Source organism: Engystomops pustulosus, chromosome 5, assembly GCF_040894005.1.
Source record: "Engystomops pustulosus chromosome 5, aEngPut4.maternal, whole genome shotgun sequence".
NCBI lineage: Eukaryota > Metazoa > Chordata > Amphibia > Anura > Leptodactylidae > Engystomops > Engystomops pustulosus.
The window spans coordinates 203981642-204002797 of NC_092415.1; the positions used below are offsets into that span (position 1 = coordinate 203981642).

The 21156-nt window shown below is 45.3% G+C and overlaps 1 protein-coding gene across 2 annotated transcripts in view; it reads right to left on the reverse strand.

Annotated features, from left to right (window-relative positions):
- The window catches only part of DGKB (diacylglycerol kinase beta), a 366542-nt gene that overhangs the window by 278282 nt on the left and 67104 nt on the right, over positions 1-21156 (reverse strand). For both annotated transcript variants that reach the window (XM_072154389.1, XM_072154390.1), the window contains exons 2-3: positions 19950-20198; positions 2109-2185 (exon numbers count right to left, since the gene is read on the reverse strand). In XM_072154389.1, the coding sequence (XP_072010490.1) occupies positions 2109-2185; positions 19950-20028 (156 nt within the window). In that variant the 5' untranslated portion in view covers positions 20029-20198. The remainder of the gene's footprint in view (positions 1-2108; positions 2186-19949; positions 20199-21156) is intronic.

Genomic DNA, 21156 nt, shown 5'->3' on the forward strand with positions numbered 1-21156 from the left:
CATCCTCTACGCCTAGAGGAGAGGAGGTTCTACCATCACCATAGACAGGGGACATCCTCTACACCTAGAGGAGAGGAGGTTCTACCATCACCATAGACAGGGGACATCATCTACACCTAGAGGAGAGGAGGTTCTACCATCACCATAGACAGGGGGCATCCTCTTCACCTAGAGGAGAGGAGGTTCTACCATCACCATAGACAGGGGGCATCCTCTACACCTAGAGGAGAGGCGATTCTACCATCACCATAGACAGGGGACATCCTCTACACCTAGAGGAGAGGAGGTTCTACCATCACCATAGACAGGGGACATCATCTACACCTAGAGGAGAGGAGGTTCTACCATCACCATAGACAGGGGGCATCCTCTTCACCTAGAGGAGAGGAGGTTCTACCATCACCATAGACAGGGGGCATCCTCTACACCTAGAGGAGAGGCGATTCTACCATCACCATAGACAGGGGGCATCCTCTTCACCTAGAGGAGAGGAGGTTCTACCATCATCATAGACAGGGGGCATCCTCTACTCCTAGTGGAGAGGAGGTTCTACCATCATCATAGACAGGGAGCATCCTCTACACCTAGAGGAGAGGAGGTTCTACCATCACCATAGACAGGGTGAAGTGATGACCTCATCCACTTGTTTTTGGTCCTCATCCAATTATTTTGGCTCCGTTGGTGCAGGGAACTTGCTTAAACCCCCAAACCTTCCGGACAAGATCTTTACTTTACTACTAAGTGAGCACCTAGCATCTAATGCTCAGTATCTAATACCCTGCTACTCAATGTGGTGTCAGTTGTATCTCATTCTCATCCCCATGATACGGGTGAAATGCTGATAAATAGGGATCAGCAAAAAGTAAGGGTTTCCAGGGGAGTCCTGGAAAAAAAACCCTGTTCCCATGGGGGCACATGTACCAGAATTACCCGCACTACTTGTAGTGAGTAGATACAAGGTCCTGGAGCTATGTACGGCCAGGGGTGGTAGCACAACCAGATCTTATCAATGACTTCTACTCCGTGTTCTCATGACCCCCCCAGAGCGACAGAACGTCTGCTTATACTGTATCGCAGTTGGCGGAACGCTGTTCATTTGTTGCCAAATAGAAAATACATCTGTTCACAAACACAAAGTTCTACTGTGAGAATATTTCCTATTAGGATAGTACATAGAGGAATAACATAGAGGTAGGTAGGTGGGTGCCACCATAGTGTGATATGTCACATTCCCTGCATCTGACAGTGCAACATTGTAGCTGGATGTTAATTTCAGGACAAATGTTACAATGGGGTAATATGATGTCATAATGGAGCATTGTGTTCCAAAAGGAGCTGCTATGATGTCATAATGAGGCTTTCTGATATAACAATGGGGCATTTTCATGTCACAATGCAGCATTGTGAGGTCATAACAATAATAAATAGATCACAACGTGTCACCGAGTGTGAGCTCTCTGTATATAAGGACTGTTTTGTGGTGCTTCCTACACCAACGAGTATGACACTACAGATTAAACCAGGGACATTACTCATAGATCCAGGCACTGGATATATTTGATATCCAAGGCCTCCTTCTTTCTAAATCAAGTTTTACAATTATGCTAATGAGTATGGCCCCACTGTGATCTGAACAGTTAAATTGCCTTTCTTCTCTCAGCATTAGTGCAGTGAGCACTTTCGGCTGTATTCTCAGTGCTGAGGGAGCAGGGGCAGAGGCGTAAGTTGAGGGGGTGCAGAAGGTGCAGTCCCAACCAAGTCCAAGAAGTTTAGGAAGCCCCTAAAATGTCACTTTTCCATATGAGAAGGCTCATACTATAAACCATACATTATAGCCGGGGCGTGGCACAGACTTTGCACTGGGGCCCATTAGCTTCTGGTTATGCCACTAAGCAGGGGGGAAGGTGAGACAGTGTAACAGCCTGTAAAGCCTGAACACAGAGAAGCCAGACTTATAAGCATAATTATAAAGGCTGGAAGACATGGATAATAAATATAAGAAGATACCACAGTCCCGACGCCCGGATCTATGAGTAATGTCCCTGGTTTATCAGGATGGATTCTAATCGAAAATTTCCTTTAAGACTTTAAATAAATAAGACATTTACCGCTTCTGGGTTATATTTGGCCAGGACTCCATTACCATGAAACTCCTCCAAGACATCCTTAAGTTTCTTGGTTGAATCTTGAAAAAAGGAGAGAAGAACAAGAATTAGGGAGTCAGTTTTAAGCAGCACATCAAATATACAGAATAGTGAGTGCAGCTCTGGAGTATAATGCAGGATGTAACTCAGGATCAGTACAGGATAAGTAATGTCATGTATGTACACAGTGACTGCACCAGCAGCAGAATAGTGAGTGCAGCTCTGGAGTATAATACAGGATGTAACTCAGGATCAGTACAGGATAAGTAATGTCATGTATGTACACAGTGACTGCACCAGCAGAATAGTGAGTGCAGCTCTGGAGTATAATACAGGATGTAACTCAGGATCAGTACAGGATGAGTAATGTCATGTATGTACATAGTGACTGCACCAGCAGCAGAATAGTGAGTGCAGCTCTGGGGTATAATACAGGATGTAACTCAGGATCAGTACAGGATAAGTAATGTCATGTATGTACACAGTGACTGCACCAGCAGCAGAATAGTGAGTGCAGCTCTGGAGTATAATACAGGATGTAACTCAGGATCAGTACAGGATAAGTAATGTCATGTATGTACACAGTGACTGCACCAGCAGCAGAATAGTGAGTGCAGCTCTGGAGTATAATACAGGATGTAACTCAGGATCAGTACAGGATAAGTAATGTCATGTATGTACACAGTGACTGCACCAGCAGCAGATAGTGAGTGCATCTCTGGTGTGCCTCGTTACCTCGTTAGCTGTCTGTTGCTGTGAGAGGCTGTGTGCTGCCGCTGCTCCTGAGCTCCAGGGAAAACCACCTCCACCTGGGGCCTGCTCTCTCCTCTCCCAGGGAGGGAGTGGGTTTCCAGGCATGAGCCAGGGCAGCAAGTCCCAGGCTCCTGCTTCCCGGTCTAGGCCGGCGGGAGGCAGGGGTAGCCAGGAACCGGCCAGCGCTGCGGAAGCCTTGGGGGTAAGAAGATCTGCGAGGAACAGCAGCAATGCTGCTCCAAGTACCCCCAGGCCAGCTAAGGCTTCAAAAAGCACCAAAACCCCAGGAAAGCTGGATACCTCGGGAAAGCTGGGTACCAAGGAAAAGCTGGATACTGCGGGAAAGCTGAGTGCTCAGGGAGGTGAGGCTGACCTCAGTGAAGAGGGCTGGGGAATGCTGAGGACCCGGGAGTCTATTTCCAGCTATGCCTCCCGGGCTCTGGGCCACCTCTCTGAGTACGAAGAAGCCAGCAAGACGGTGAGGAGACTGCGGGAGGAGCTCAGGTGCGCCCATGCCAGGGCAAGCTCTGCCCCAAAGAGGAAGAAGGAGCAGATTCTGGCAGAGATTTCCAGGCTCCAGACTGACATCCAGGCCTTGGAGGAGAGGAAGGCTTACCTGCTAGAGAGGAGCGGTCCATTCAAGGAAAAGATCCTTAATGATGAGAGATTCCGGGAGATGGAGGAGGAGAAGCAGAGGCGGCTGATGGGGCTTCAGCCAGAGAGTCAGACGGAGGAGGAAAGTCCGGTACCGTACAGTGGGCCCCCTGCAGGACAAGCGGCCTTGTCATCTGGCTGCGGTTCTGCCGGCCCGGGTGAGGATAGTGACAGCCACCAGGGAGGGGCGCTGATGGAGGAGATCAGACGGCTCGAGTCCCCTGTGCACCTCCAGGACTTTACTTTTGGAGACGATCTGCCGGAGGATGCACCGGGGGGCAGCAAACCACGAAAGAAGAAGACCAAATCCGTGGAAGTGGTGAGTCTAGTTTACAGCCCCCTCCCCGTAAAACCCGAGTCGGCCGCAGGGTCAGCTCACTGTGCGAGCCCCGTTACCCAGCCCAGCACGGGTCCTGCAGTGGACTCCGTGCCAGGGAGCGGGGAGATTACAGGTGTGACATCTGATGTGGCGATGGGCTCCGTCTCTGTTTGTGGTAACAGTGGGGGAGCAGGGGAGACATCGGCCGCAAGGCCGGACAGTAAGGGCGGCTCGGCAGTGGCGATACCATCGAAATCCAGTGCTGTGGTGCGTCCCCCAGTGGGAGGGGGGGATAGCCCGGCACTGGTGGCAGCTTCCGGTGCCTCGGCGCCTCTTCATGCTGTTGCCGCTGATCACTTGGTTATGGGGCGGCGGCAGCGTGGAGGGGTTGCTGAGGCTGAGGGCTCCGAACCTCCCAAACCTAAAGTCCTGTTTTGTGTAGGAGTTGGAGATAATCTGCAGAGAAGTGCTGAGGAAGGTGGGGATCAGCGGCGCCTCACACCGGCCAAAGATCAGCGGCGACTCTTACCTTCCCCTAAGAAAAGTAAAATAACATCTGCTACCGATGATGCGGAGGGCACAAGTGTGACACAAGTTGGGGTCCCCTCTGGGCGATGCGCTGTGGGGGGACCCCCGTCCCTTGTGCCTGAAGATGCGGAGGTGGTCATGTCCCCTGATGTTGGTGCTGGTCCAGCCAGTGTGAATGGTGTCAGTAATGTTGTGGTGGATAATGTGAATGGTGTGAGTGGTGCTGAATCTTTTCCAGCTTTGGGGGTGAGTGATGGAGTGACTGGTGGTGTGAGTGGCGCGGCTGGGTATAACATGCAGGTGGGTAGTGTTAATGTGGTGGGTGCAGGGGTTGGTCCGGTTGCTCCCCCAGTGGCGGCCCCTATTAAGAGCTATGCCAGTGTCGCTGCTGGGGGAAGTAGGGTTCCATCATCCTCGTCTCTGGGCTCTGGGGACGGCTTTTTGCAACGGCGCCTCCTGCAGGCCTTACAGAAGGGTGAAAGGACGATCAATGTAGCGGGGCAGGAGGTTGATTTGTCGTTTTGGATAGAGAGGCACGGCCTGTCTGCCTTCCGAGAGCAAAGAGGCAGGGAGACATCATGGTCGCTCCCGACAACCGGGCCGGGTGCTAACCGTAGGAATGTGGTCCGTCTTCGGTGGCGTGGCAGTGATGTGTGTCCCCCTCGGGCACGGGTAGTTGAGCTGCTGCTGAAGATGGACTTCAAGGCGGCTGACATCTTTGCCTTGATCCATCCCTATGGTACATCTGAGTTTGATATCAGCTTTGTTCGGCCGGAGGGGCTTGAGCTCTTCTGGTCCAACTATGAGCTGAGATACAACGAGCCCGAGTGGCGGGACTTTGCTGTGCAAGCAGTGTCCCGCCAGAGCGAACTCAAGAAAGTGACCGTTCTTACCCGTAACGAATCACTATCTTGCTTTGACATCATGACCTGGATGAATCGTTATGGAGAGGTACTGGGAGTACCCGAGAAAAATCGAGACGAGTTTGGTATCTGGTCAGGGGCCTGGACCTTCATGGTGAAGTTGAGGCGTTCAGGTAACTCAGTCGCCCACATCCCTTCATCAGCCTTCCTGGGGAGGGATCGGATCCTGATCTTCTACCGGGGGCAGCCTAAGCTGTGTCACAGGTGCGGTGACCCCACACATTTCAGCGCAAACTGCACCGTGCAGAAGTGTGCGTTGTGTGGGGGTGTCGGCCATCTCGCTGCATCCTGTACAGGGCAGATTAGGTGTAACCTGTGTGGTGATCTCGGTCACCCGTACAGTCGTTGTCCTCTTTCCTTCGCTAATGCAGGCTCAACCTCAGCGGATGAAAGCCATGAGGCTGAATCTGCTGGGGAGGGGACTAGCAGAGGCGGAGGAGTGGAGGGGCCAGGGAAGAAAGACAGGAAAAAGACGCCTGCCCAGCTAAGGCGTCTAGAGAAGCGTCAACAGGAGAGAGAGCGGGGGGAGTCTCGGGCTGCTGGGACAACCTCTGGCGCTATCCTGGAGACCACACCTGTCGCTGAGGCCCCAGGGGATGATGTACTGGATGAGGAGGTCAGGAGGATCGAGAGAGAGGAAGGTGCCACGTCCTCAGACTCCTCCCATTATGAGAGTATGGATGAGGATAATAGGGCGTGGCTAGAGGAAAAGCGTAAGCGTGGCGCCAAAAAGAAGAAAAAGGGTAAAAAGAAGGGAGGTGTAAGATCTTCTCCCTCCCTGACTAAGGTACCCAAGGAAGGTGCAACCGACCCCCCGCTGGTCGAACTTTCAAATCGATTCCTGGCCCTGGATGGAGCCTCTCCTGCCGATGCAGGGGCTGAGGGTGAAGGGCCAGAGGTGGCGGAGCCTGCAGGGGGTGCCGAGTCTCCCCCTGGGGAGTCAGGGTCCTCAGGAGGGGAGACTGGCCCAGAGTCTGGAGACGAGGATGAGGGGGCAGGTCCTGGATCTGCCCCTGAAACATCAGAGGTGCGGGAGATGGACACCACAATATGTCTGAAAAGGGGGTGTTCATTTCCCGAGGGTGGTGGTAAGATGGGTAAAAAGAAAGCCGTCTAACTCAATCACTCATGATGGCGGCACCCACTCCGTTGACGCTGGCGTCCATTAATGTCGCCAGCATTAAGTCTGATGCGGCTAGATTTGCGGCCTTTGATTTTCTTGGCCGTGTTGAAGCCGACATTTTATTTTTGCAGGAGACCAGGCTGCCAGATTTGGCGGCCGTGTTTAAAGCTAAGAGGGAATGGAGACACGGGCCTTCCTATTGGTCTCTTGCGGCCGAGCCGTATAGCGGAGTGGCGGTCCTTTTTACCGCACCGGTAGAATGCCGACGAGTTATTGAGTTAGAAATGGGGAGGTGCCTGATCCTGGATGTCCTCATGAAGGGACAAGAACTTCGCCTAATTAACATCTATGGTCCCCAGTCCAAGTGGGACAGGAAGTGTCTCTTTATGAGGATCAAGCCCTACCTTTTTACAAGTCGGCAGGTGGTCTTTGGAGGGGACTTCAATGCTGTCACGAGGTCCCAGGATAGGGGAGGTTCCAGAGACAAGCTGACTTATGATAGCGTCGCTCTTAATAGCATAGCCAGTGAGGCTCGCCTGGTGGATGTCCACATCCGGCACACCCCAGGCCACGCGGGGTTCACCTATTATAGGGGTAGCTGCAGGTCTAGAATAGACAGGTTTTATTTAAAGGAGGAAGCCATCTCTTCAGCAGTGTCCGTTGTTGAGGTGGAGTTCTCCGACCACTGTTTAATTTTGTTTTCTCTGAATGTTACAGAGACCCCCCGGATGGGAAGAGGCTACTGGAAGCTCAATTCGTCTCTCCTGGAGGAAGCGGAGATCAGACAATCCTTTGAGGACTTTCTTCAGAGCCAGGTACCATTGCTGGGCCTTTGTAGCAGTAAGTCAGAGTGGTGGGAGATGCTCAAGAAAAGGGTGGCGAGATTCTTGCGCCAGCTCTCGAGCCTCAGGAGCCTGGACAGGTACCGCCTGTATCAGGGCCTGAGGAGGAAACTCGAGCATCTCGTCTCGACTGGGGGTAGTCGTGAGGACATCTCCAGAGTGAAATCCTTGCTGAAGAGGTGTCAGTACGATAGACACGCATCTTTGGTTTTTGAGAGGGATTACGGGAAATACCGCTCGCCCGACCCTTACAGAAACTGCAAGATGTCAGTGAATGGTAAAGTTGTCACGGGACTGGTTGACAGTACGGGATCCCTGAAAAGGTCCAGATCAGGGATTCTGGAGGTCGTCAGATCCTTCTACTCACACCTCTTGGGCAGGAAGGATCTAGATCGGGATGTGATGTCGGCTTTCCTGGCTGAAACTGTCCCTGAGCCAGGAGTAGACCCCTCTCTTGATGTTTTGACAGAGATGATCAGGGAAGAGGAAGTCAGCCGGGCGATTGAAGGGCTCGCCCTCAAGAAATCGCCAGGTCCGGATGGCTTAACATCTGAGTTTTATAAGACCTTTAAGGACGCCTTGGTTCCCCTCTTGACTGAGGTATTCAATGAGTGTCTTTCCTCGGGCGCTCTGCCGAAGTCAATGAGGAGGTCAGCCCTGATCATCCTGTCAAAGGGTAAGGACCGATCTCGTATTGAGAACTGGCGTCCCATAGCGCTTCTCAGTACGGACAGAAAGGTTTTGGCAAAGGTGCTGTTTAATCGGCTGGTGCAGTTTGCGCCCCGGCTCCTTTCGGGGACTCAGCACTGCTCTGTTCCAGGCCGCAGTACATTTAGTGCTGTGCTTTGTGTTCGGGAGGCAGTGGAGCAGGGCAGGGCTGGTAACTGGAAGGGGTACTTGCTGTCCTTGGATCAGGCAAAAGCGTTTGATCGGGTTAACCACGAGTACCTCTGGTCTGTCCTTCTGAGGTATGGCCTGCCTGGGGAGTTTGTCAATTGGCTGAAAGTTTTGTACGCAGGGGCAGAGAGTTTCCCGCTTGTGAACGGTTGGATTGGCCGCTCTTTTGAGGTCGGGTCTGGTGTTCGCCAGGGTTGTCCTCTGAGCCCACTTTTATACGTGTTCGCGATTGACCCATTCCTGGGTTGATCGTGGGGTTGATCGTGGGCCGTTGGTGGGAGTCGGGATGGATCGGGCAGCACCGGAAGCCACTCTTAGAGTGGTAGCGTATGCCGATGATGTCACCGTTTTCGTGTCCTCGGGAGGGGAGGCGCAATGGGTGATGTCAGAGGTTGACCGCTACTCAGAGGTTTCTGGGTCCAAGATCAACCGGGATAAGTGTGAGAGTCTCTGGCTGGGAGAGGGAGGTCCAGGCTTTGATCTCCCGGACACTCTTCCAGGGCCCCAGGACTCCGCCAAAGTTCTCGGCATCGAATTCGGCCAGGGGGATTACCCCATGCAAAACTGGGACGGCAGGCTTAAGATCGCCGCTCAGAAGGTGGACCAGTGGAAGGGTTGGTCTTTGACCCTCAGAGAAAGGGTTAATCTGATCAAAACTTACCTGCTCCCATTACTGATTTATCTGGGCAGTGTGTGCATGTTGCCAGAACCCCTCTGGACTCGGGTGTACAGTCTGTTCTTCCAGCTGTTATGGGGGAATAGGCTGAACCTTATCAAGAGGGAGGTTACTTACCGCACGAGGAGACAAGGAGGGTTGTGTATGGTCAACCCTGTGGTGTTCCTAGTGAATACCTTTCTTAAGATCAATGTAGCAAACCTCTGGAAAGAGAGGGCTCCTCCGTGGGTATACTCCTGCAGGGGATGGTTTCCGCCTTTCTTCCAGGAATGGGAGACAGGAGGGCGAGTGAAGGATCTCCGTACACCACATGGGCATCTTCCGGCTTACGCTACCCCGGTTCTGAAGGTGATTCGCCGGTGGGGTCTGGGAATGTGGGAGATCAGGACCATGTCGAGGAAAATCCTTTACAAAAGGGTTCTGTTGACCCATTTCCAGAAGCCTCTGGCCCTCAGGGATTGCCCAAGTCGGGATCTGAGGGTGGGTTTGAGTTTATTGAATTCTCTCAGGATCCCCTTGAAGTTTTGGGACGTGACTTGGCGCTGCTTCCATGGAAAGCTGTGTGTGAGGGACAATCTGAAGTGTAGGAGCTCTGAGGAAAGGGGTTGTCCCCGGGAGGAGTGCGGTGGCCTGCTGGAGAGCATGGACCACTTCCTGCTTCATTGCCCCTTTAACACAGAGGTGTACAACCGGGTGGGCGCTTCCATCCACTGGCCCGGGTTGGCCGGTCTCTCCTATGCGGAGTGGGCCTATGGAGCATTCAGAGGCCTGGGTGGCCGGGACCGCTGCACGTTATTCTTAGTTAGTCTAGTGGTCAGGTACCACACGTGGAACGCACGGTGTTTAGTTTCGACGCAGCGTAAAATCCTCCCGGTGGATGAGGTGGTTAGGAACATTCTGGGTGACCTGGTGAAGGTGCGCTCTCTGGAGTATGAGAGGCTGGGCACGGGGAGGGCCTCTCTCCTTTGGAGGGGGTTCTCCTTTAGTGTCCCTTAGTCTGTCATCTCCTCTCCTGGTGTTGGGCTGAAGCTGCACTGTAGATTTTTGTTTTGTATCTGGGCATGTAGTGATGTTGGGCTTGCAGGCACCGAACCTGGGCTTTATGTGGTTTGGATTGATGTTGTTTAGACTTTATTTGTATTGTGTTTTCTTTATGTTATGTTGTAATTACTGTATATATTGTATATATTGTATATAGTGGGGTTTGGGACATAGCGTTAGGTTGGGTGGGGGGTGATGGTGGTGGGACTTATGAACTGACCTGGGCACTGGTCTGGACTACTTAACGCAAACTTTGGACGTTAGACCAGTGTCTGGGGGGAAGGGGAGGGTGCGGGCGAGGGATTTAGTTTAGTGTAGTGTTATGTGTATTCTGTGTTTGTTATTATATATATTTAAAAAAAAAAAAAAAAAAAAAATGGGTGTGGGGTGGTTTGTTATTAGAGGGTGTGGGGTGGGTTTATGTATATTTATGGTCATTTATGTTTATTTGTGGGTGTGGCTTGTGTTTGTTATTGGTTTGGTTTATGATGTAATAATCGGTTGGGTGGGGGTTGTGGTATTTGGTGTTTATTCATTTTGGTGTATTGTAAATTATTATTTTTGCTAGGTATGAATGGGGCTGGACCAGCAGGTAAGATATTGTATATATTGTATATATTGTATATTAAGTTTTGTTTGTATTGTTATGTTTTTTACTTTTATATAAAATAAAAGATCTACAGGATGTAACTCAGGATCAGTACATGATAAGTAATGTCATGTATGTACACAGTGACTGCACCAACAGCAGAATAGTGAGTGCAGCTCTGGAGTATAATACAGTATGTAACTCAGGATCAGTACAGGATAAGTAATGTCATGTATGTACACAGTGACTGCACCAACAGCAGAATAGTGAGTGCAGCTCTGGAGTATAATACAGGATGTAACTCAGGATCAGTACAGGATAAGTAATGTCATGTATGTACACAGTGACTACACCAGCAGCAGAATAGTGAGTGCAGCTCTGGGGTATAATACAGGATGTAACTCAGGATCAGTACAGGATAAGTAATGTCATGTATGTACACAGTGACTGCACCAGCAGCAGAATAGTGAGTGCAGCTCTGGAGTATAATACAGGATGTAACTTAGGATCAGTACAGGATAAGTAATGTCATGTATGTACACAGTGACTGCACCAGCAGCAGAATAGTGAGTGCAGCTCTGGGGTATAATACAGGATGTAACTCAGGATCAGTACAGGATAAGTAATGTCATGTATGTACACAGTGACTACACCAGCAGCAGAATAGTGAGTGCAGCTCTGGGGTATAATACAGGATGTAACTCAGGATCAGTACAGGATAAGTAATGTCATGTATGTACACAGTGACTACACCAGCAGCAGAATAGTGAGTGCAGCTCTGGGGTATAATACAGGATGTAACTCAGGATCAGTACAGGATAAGTAATGTCATGTATGTACACAGTGACTACACCAGCAGCAGAATAGTGAGTGCAGCTCTGGGGTATAATACAGGATGTAACTCAGGATCAGTACAGGATAAGTAATGTCATGTATGTACACAGTGACTACACCAGCAGCAGAATAGTGAGTGCAGCTCTGGGGTATAATACAGGATGTAACTCAGGATCAATACAGGATAAGTAATGTCATGTATGTACACAGTGACTGCACCAGCAGCAGAATAGTGAGTGCAGCTCTGGAGTATAATACAGGATGTAACTCAGGATCAGTACAGGATAAGTAATGTCATGTATGTACACAGTGACTGCACCAGTAGAATAGTGAGTGCAGCTCTGGAGTATATTACAGGATGTAACTCAGGATCAGTACAGGATAAGTAATGTCATGTATGTACACAGTGACTGCACCAGTAGAATAGTGAGTGCAGCTCTGGAGTATATTACAGGATGGACTTTGGAATCATTGCACGATAAACAATTTATTGTATTTGTAAAGTGATACAACTTCTTCTATACGTCTGGTATATATATGACTGAGTCTTCACAATAAATAGTTTTTTGCAATTCCCCTTTCTGTGTCCACATCTACATACCATATACACTATAGATCCCTGCAGTTGCTCTGTAGGAGCCTCCTCTCTGCCTCTTCTGTGCTTTGTTATGTTTTGTATTCAGTGACCTTCAATAATCTCCTCTTCACAGCCGAGAACAATCAGATCAAATATTTATAATGTGCCTAAATCCCTTACAATTCCACGGATGGGGGGGCAGTATCACTGATAAATATTCATTATTACAGGCGGCAGTGAGGATTTCTTCTATTTACTGAGCTGCAGTGGACGGAATATTCCGTCTGATGAAGATTTAATTGAACAGAACAAATCGCTGATCAGCATTTTAATGGATTTTCAATAACATTAATGGAGTCTGGTATCGGATGTGACCATAGAGACTGCAGCCGGTGTTATGTATTGTCCCCAGATAGATGTGTTATCAGACCTCACACTGCTGTGCTCTGTGCTCTCTGCAGCCAGTGTTATGTATTGTCCCCAGATAGATGTGTTATCAGACATCTGTGTAGCAGCAGAACTGTGAAATATGGATTTATATTCCAGGAATTACATTTTTTCCAAATGCAATGGGTTGTGTCCTCACACTGCTGTGCTCTGTACTCTCTGAAGCCAGTGTTAGGTTTGTTCCATGGAGAGATGTGTAATCAGACCTTTGTGAATGTTGTCAGCAGCAGCAGGACCGTGATATATGGATAAATAAACTAAGATTGTAGCTTCTCCAAGTACATGGGGTTGTGTCCTCACACTGCTGTGCTCTGTGCTCTCTGAAGCCAGTCTTAGATTTTGTCCTTGGAGAGATGTGTAATGAGACCTCTGTGAATGTTGTTAGTAGCAGCAGGACTGTGATGTATAAATGTATAAATGTATATTCTAGGATTGTAGGTTCTCCAATTTCATGGGGTTGTGTCCTCACACTGCTGTGCTCTGTGCTCTCTGAATCTAGTGTTAGGTTTTGTCCCTGGAGAGATGTGTAATCAGACCTCTGTGAATGTTGTTAGTTGCAGCAGGACTGTGATATATGGATTTATATTCCAGGATTGTAGCTTCTCCAAGTGCATGGGGTTGTGTCCTCACACTGCTGTGCTTTGTGAAGCCAGTTTTTGGTTTTGTCCTTGAGGAGATGTCTAATCAGACCTCTGTGAATGCTGATAGTAGCAGCAGGACTGTGATATATGGATTTAAAATTGCTGTAATGAGCAAGAGGGGCTCTTGTGGGTTTTAGCAAAACCCCTGCATGCTGTAGCTTCAGAGGCTGTTATACTGTACAGGAGTATTTCCACCTCCTACTATGTGAAATTACATCACCCAGGGGAAGGGGGTTGGACTGAGGAAACAGTGGGGAGGAAGACAGTGTAACAGCTGGAAAGCTAAAACACAAAGGGGTTCTGGAAACACTCATACAGCACTTCTGGCTCATTAGCATAAAGTTGATTTTAGAAGGAAGGATTAGGATGGGAGATTTGGTGACTACCTACAGTCAGATTAGGGAGTATAATACAGGATGTAGATGAGACTGCCCGGGTCAGAACGGGACAGAATTCCGTGTGCATCCGGTAGATTCTTCATGTATTCCCATGATTTCTCCCTCCGCAGTCTGGCTGATTGTGTTTTCTGGAGCAGCATAAAGTTTGCAGCATATATCGGTGGTAAGTACTCGCGATTACCCGCTCCCAGTTGCTATGACGATTCATATCCCGCAATGCTAAATGCTCCTGGTAATCTCTTTATGAGTTGTGTCAGGCAGAAGAAGGGCCATGGATACAATACGGACGTGGGCGGGAATCCACAAACAGCTCCGACTGTATAATAACGCTAATAACAAATAATGGAACATGCGGAAAACATTCCAAGGTCTCGGAGTCATCTCCCCCCATCACGAGCCCCGCAATCTCTGCACCCATAATGCATCTGTCTGACACCACATTATACTGCAACGTTCTAAGAACGACAGTAATAACAATAGTATAGGAAATCTCCCATCACAATCCGTCCTGATAAACCAGGGACACTTACCCATAGATCCAGGCATTGGGACTGTGGGAGTCCTCTTATATTTGTTGACCATGGCTTTCTTCCTTCTAAAATCAACTTTTAAAATTATTCTAATGATCCAGAAGGCCTCTACAGGCAGTCACAGAGCTCATCCGTCCTGTAGCTTCACAGGCTGTTACACTGTTAGTGTCGTTACTTGTCACTTCCTGCTGTAATCTCAGAGTTGAGGGAGCAAGGGAGCGTGAGACAGTGTAACAGGGATAAAGGCTAATTAGCATAATAATAACAGATGATTTTAGAAGGAAGGAGACCATGGAAAACAATAAGTTAATAATCAAATTTAAAAAGAGTAACACAGTCACAGCGCCGTACCGTGGGTATGGAAAGCATTCAGACCATTTTAAAATTTTCACTCATTATTTCATGGCAGCCAATTGGTAAGATAAAAAAAAATATCTTTTATGCTCATTAATGGACACTCTGTTTCCATCATAACAGAAAAACTGAAATATCACCTAGTGATAAATATTCAGCCCCTTTCCTGTGACTCTCATAAGTAACTCACATACTATCCATTTCCTTCTGATCCTCCTTGAGATGGATCAACTCCTTCATTGGAGTCCAGCTGGGTTTAATTAAACTGATAGACAGAGATCTATAATAGACCTGACAGCTCATGAGGTGTAGGGAATTGCCCAAGGAGCTCAGAGACAAAACTGTGGCAAGGCACAGATTTATCGCAGGTTACAAAAACATTTCAGCAGTCCTCAAGGTTCCTAAGAGCATAGTGGCCTCCAATGTAAAAGAATATAACTACTATAATACTGCCCCCTATGTATAAGAATATAACTACTATAATACTGCCCCCTATGTACAGGAATATAACTACTATAATACTGCCCCCTATGTACAAGAATATAACTACTATAATACTGACCCCTATGTACAGGAATATAACTACTATAATACTGCTCCCTATGTACAAGAATATAACTACTATAATACTGCCCCCTATGTACAGGAATATAACTACTATAATACTGCCCCCTATGTACAAGAATATAACTACTATAATACTGCCCCCTATGTACAAGAATATAACTACTATAATACTGCCTCCTATGTACAAGAATATAACTACTATAATACTGCCCCCTATGTACAAGAATATAACTACTATAATACTACCCCCTATGTACAGGAATATAACTACTATAATACTGCCCCCTATGTACAGGAATATAACTACTATAATACTGCCCCCTATGTACAGGAATATAACTACTATAATACTGCCCCCTATGTACAAGAATATAACTACAATAATACTGCCCCCTATGTACAGGAATATTACTACTATAATACTGCCCTCTATGTACAAGAATATAACTACTATAATACTGCCCCCTATGTACAAGAATATAACTACTATAATACTGCCCCCTATGTACAAGAATATAACTACTATAATACTGCCCCCTATGTACAAGAATATAACTACTATAATACTGTCCCCTATGTACAAGAATATAACTACAATAATACTGCCCCCTATGTACAAGAATATAACTACTATAATACTGCCTCCTATGTACAAGAATATAACTACTATAATACTGCTCCCTATGTACAAGAATATAACTACTATAATACTGCCCCCTATGTACAAGAATATAACTACTATAATACTGCCCCTATGTACAAGAATATAACTACTATAATACTGCCCCCTATGTAAAAGAATATAACTACTATAATACTGCCCCTATATACAAAAATGTAACTACAATAAAACGGCACCCTATGTACAGGAATATAACTACTATAATACTGCCCCCTATGTACAAGAATATAACTACTAAAATATTGCCCCCTATGTACAGGAATATAACTACTATAATATTGCCCCCTATATACAGTAATATAACTACTATAATACTGCCCCTATAGACAGTAATATACCTACTATAATACTGCCCCCTATGTACAAGAATATACCTACTATAATACTGCCCCCTATGTACAGGAATATAACTACTATAATTCTGCCCCCTATGTACAGGAATATAACTACTATAATACTGCTCCCTATGTACAAGAATATAACTACTATAATACTGCTCCCTATGTACAAGAATATAACTACTATAATACTGCCCCCTATGTACAAGAATATAACTACTATAATACTGCCCCCTATGTACAAGAATATAACTACTATACTGCCCCCTATGTACAGGAATATAACTACTATAATACTGCTCCCTATGTACAAGAATATAACTACTATAATACTGCCCCCTATGTACAAGAATATAACTACTATAATACTGCCCACTATGTACAAGAATATAACTACTATAATACTGCCCCCTATGTACAGGAATATAACTACTATAATACTGCCCCCTATGTACAAGAATATAACTACTATAATACTGCTCCCTATGTACAAGAATATAACTACTATAATACTGCCCCTATAGACAGTAATATACCTACTATAATACTGCCCCCTATGTACAAGAATATACCTACTATAATACTGCCCCCTATGTACAGGAATATAACTACTATAATTCTGCCCCCTATGTACAGGAATATAACTACTATAATACTGCTCCCTATGTACAAGAATATAACTACTATAATACTGCTCCCTATGTACAAGAATATAACTACTATAATACTGCCCCCTATGTACAAGAATATAACTACTATAATACTGCCCCCTATGTACAAGAATATAACTACTATAATACTGCCCCCTATGTACAGGAATATAACTACTATAATACTGCTCCCTATGTACAAGAATATAACTACTATAATACTGCCCCCTATGTACAAGAATATAACTACTATAATACTGCCCCCTATGTACAAGAATATAACTACTATAATACTGCCCCCTATGTACAGGAATATAACTACTATAATACTGCCCCCTATGTACAAGAATATAACTACTATAATACTGCTCCCTATGTACAAGAATATAACTACTATAATACTGCCCCCTATGTACAAGAATATAACTACTATAATACTGCCCCCTATGTACAGGAATGTAACTACTATAATACTGCTCCCTATGTACAAGAATATAACTACTATAATACTGCCCCCTATGTACAAGAATATAACTACTATAATACTGCCCCCTATGTACAAGAATATAACTACTATAATACTGCCCCCTATGTACAGGAATATAACTACTATAATACTGCCCCCTATGTACAGGGATATAACTACTATAATACTGCCCCTATGTACAAGAATATAACTACTATAATACTGACCCCTATGTACAAGAATATAACTACTATAATACTGCCCCCTATGTACAGGAATATAACTACTATAATACTGCCCCCATTGTACAGGAATATAACTACTATAATACTGCCCCCTATGTACAGGGATATAACTACTATAATACTGCCCCTATGTACAAGAATATAACTACTATAATACTGCCCCCTATGTACAAGAATATAACTCCTATAATACTGCCCCTATGTACAGGAATATAACTCCTATAATACTGCCCCCTATGTACAGGAATATAACTCCTATAATACTGCCCCCTATGTACAAGAATATATCTACTATAATACTGCCCCCTATGTACAGGAATATAACTGCTATAATACTGCCCCCTATGTACAAGAATATAACTACTATAATACTGCCCCTATGTACAGGAATATAACTACTATAATACTGCCCCCTATGTACAAGAATATAACTACTATAATACTGCCCCCTATGTACAGGAATATAACTACTATAATACTGCCCCCTCTGTACAAGAATATAACTCCTATAATACTGCCCCCTATGTACAGGAATATAACTACTATAATACTGCCCCCTATGTACAGGGATATAACTACTATAATACTGCCCCCTATGTACAGGGATATAACTACTATAATACTGCCCCCTATGTACAGGAATATAACTACTATAATACTGCCCCCTATGTACAAGAATATAACTACTATAATACTGCCCCCTATGTACAAGAATATAACTACTATAATACTGCCCCCTATGTACAAGAATATAACTCCTATAATACTGCCCCCTATGTACAGGAATATAACTACTATAATACTGCCCCCTATGTACAGGAATATAACTACTATAATACTGCCCCCTATGTACAAGAATATAACTACTATAATACTGCCCCCTATGTACAAGAATATAACTCCTATAATACTGCCCCCTATGTACAGGAATATAACTACTATAATACTGCCCCCTATGTACAGGAATATAACTACTATAATACTGCCCCCTATGTACAGGAATATAACTACTATAATACTGCCCCCTATGTACAGGGATATAACTACTATAATACTGCCCCCTATGTACAGGGATATAACTACTATAATACTGCCCCCTATGTACAGGAATATAACTACTAAAATACTGCCCCCTATGTACAAGAATATAACTACTATAATACTGCCCCCTATGTACAAGAATATAACTCCTATAATACTGCCCCCTATGTACAAGAATATAACTCCTATAATACTGCCCCCTATGTACAGGAATATAACTACTATAATACTGCCCCCTATGTACAGGAATATAACTACTATAATACTGCCCCCTATGTACAGGAATATAACTACTATAATACTGCCCCCTATGTACAGGAATATAACTACTATAATACTGCCCCCTATGTACAAGAATATAACTACTATAATACTGCCCCCTATGTACAAGAATATAACTACTATAATACTGCCCCCTATGTACAGGAATATAACTACTATAATACTGCCCCCTATGTACAGGAATATAACTACTATAATACTGCCCCCTATGTACAGGAATATAACTACTATAATACTGCCCCCTATGTACAGGAATATAACTACTATAATACTGCCCCCTATGTACAAGAATATAACTACTATAATACTGCCCCCTATGTACAAGAATATAACTCCTATAATACTGCCCCCTATGTACAGGAATATAACTACTATAATACTGCCCCCTATGTACAGGAATATAACTACTATAATACTGCCCCCTATGTACAGGAATATAACTACTATAATACTGCCCCCTATGTACAGGGATATAACTACTATAATACTGCCCCCTATGTACAGGGATATAACTACTATAATACTGCCCCCTATGTACAGGAATATAACTACTAAAATACTGCCCCCTATGTACAAGAATATAACTACTATAATACTGCCCCCTATGTACAAGAATATAACTACTATAATACTGCCCCCTATGTACAAGAATATAACTCCTATAATACTGCCCCCTATGTACAGGAATATAACTCCTATAATACTGCCCCCTATGTACAGGAATATAACTACTATAATACTGCCCCCTATGTACAGGAATATAACTACTATAATACTGCCCCCTATGTACAGGAATATAACTACTATAATACTGCCCCCTATGTACAAGAATATAACTACTATAATACTGCCCCCTATGTACAAGAATATAACTACTATAATACTGCCCCCTATGTACAGGAATATAACTACTATAATACTGCCCCCTATGTACAGGAATATAACTACTATAATACTGCCCCCTATGTACAGGAATATAACTACTATAATACTGCCCCCTATGTACAGGAATATAACTACTATAATACTGCCCCCTATGTACAAGAATATAACTACTATAATACTGCCCCCTATGTACAAGAATATAACTACTATAATACTGCCCCCTATGTACAGGAATATAACTACTATAATACTGCCCCCTATGTACAGGAATATAACTACTATAATACTGCCCCTTATGTACAGGAATATAACTACTATAATACTGCTCCTATGTACTGGTATAACATGGACATTCAGGAGCGTCTGCTTGTTTTTCCTTATAATTACAATATAGGAATGTAAATCTCAGATACTTCTCAGCAGCCCCCTGGGGTCTCGTATATACAATCACTCTGGAGAAATTTGTGCTTCTCGTTTGAAATGAAGTGTGAAGATTAGAACCTCCTCGGCTCGTTATACTCACATTCTGCATACTTTTGAAGTTGGGAGAATTCTGCGGGGCTGAGATTGACCCACTTTTCTTGGTTCGTCATTATGGTCATAGAGATTCCAGTTCCAAATTTTAAAAAAAAAGGACGAGTGTGACCGTCTGGCGGTGGAAATAATTGATATAATATTATTTTTCTCCCAATCCCCGAGAGTCTTTAGTCGGCGCTGGAGGGATAATTACTGAGATGAAATCCTCTATGAAGTCATCGCGCTGTCAGGAACGCTGAAACGGAGAGAAAACACAATTACATTTTGCCAAAAAAAAAAAAAAAGTTTTATTTTTTCATAATAATTTTTTTTTCGAAATGAAATTACTCTTGTCATTTCGTGTTCCCGGTAGAATTAAGAAAATTAATTTCCTGTCGACTTCACTATGAAATTTATTCTGTTATTTTATTTCTTTTTTTTAAAAATTGGGGTTTTAAAAAAAAACATTTTTAAAAACTACATAGATATAAACAACGGCCCCCCCACAACTGTCACTAGTGATGACCTGCTGACCCTATAGGGGTGAGACCAGTGATTGACCTAGTGATGTCATAGGAGGCCCACAAGAAGAGCAGAAGCAGAGGAACAGGTGGTTGTGATGGAAGGAGAGATGAATGTGGCCAAGTTCAGGGATATCCTGGATGAGAAGTTCTTCCAGAGACTCCGGACCTCAGACTGGGCCGAACCTTCCAACAAGACAATGACTCTAAGCACAAAATAACACGGCAGAGGCTTCAGAACATCTCTGTGACCATTCCTGACCCAGAGCCAGGACCTAAACCCAATGGAGCATCTCTGGTGAGACCAGAAAATGGCCTCCACCAACGTTCACCATCCAACCTGAGGGAACTGGAGAGGATCTGCAAGGAAGAGGCAGAGGATCCCCAAATCCAGGGGTGAGGAACTTGTAGCATCTTCCCAAGAAGACTCCCGGCTGCACCAGCTCCAAAGCTTCTACTCATCACCGAGCAAAGGGGGTGAATACTTATCACCAGGGGCCGAATATGAACATTACTGTGGGGCAGAGCATATATTACTGGGGGTAGAGTGCACATTACTGGGGGGGGGGGGCAGAGTGCCCATTACTGGGGGGGGGGGCAGAGTGCCCATTACTGGGGGGGGGCAGAGTGCCCATTACTGGGGGGGGCAGAGTGCCCATTACTGGGGGGGAGGGCAGAGTGCCCATTACTGGG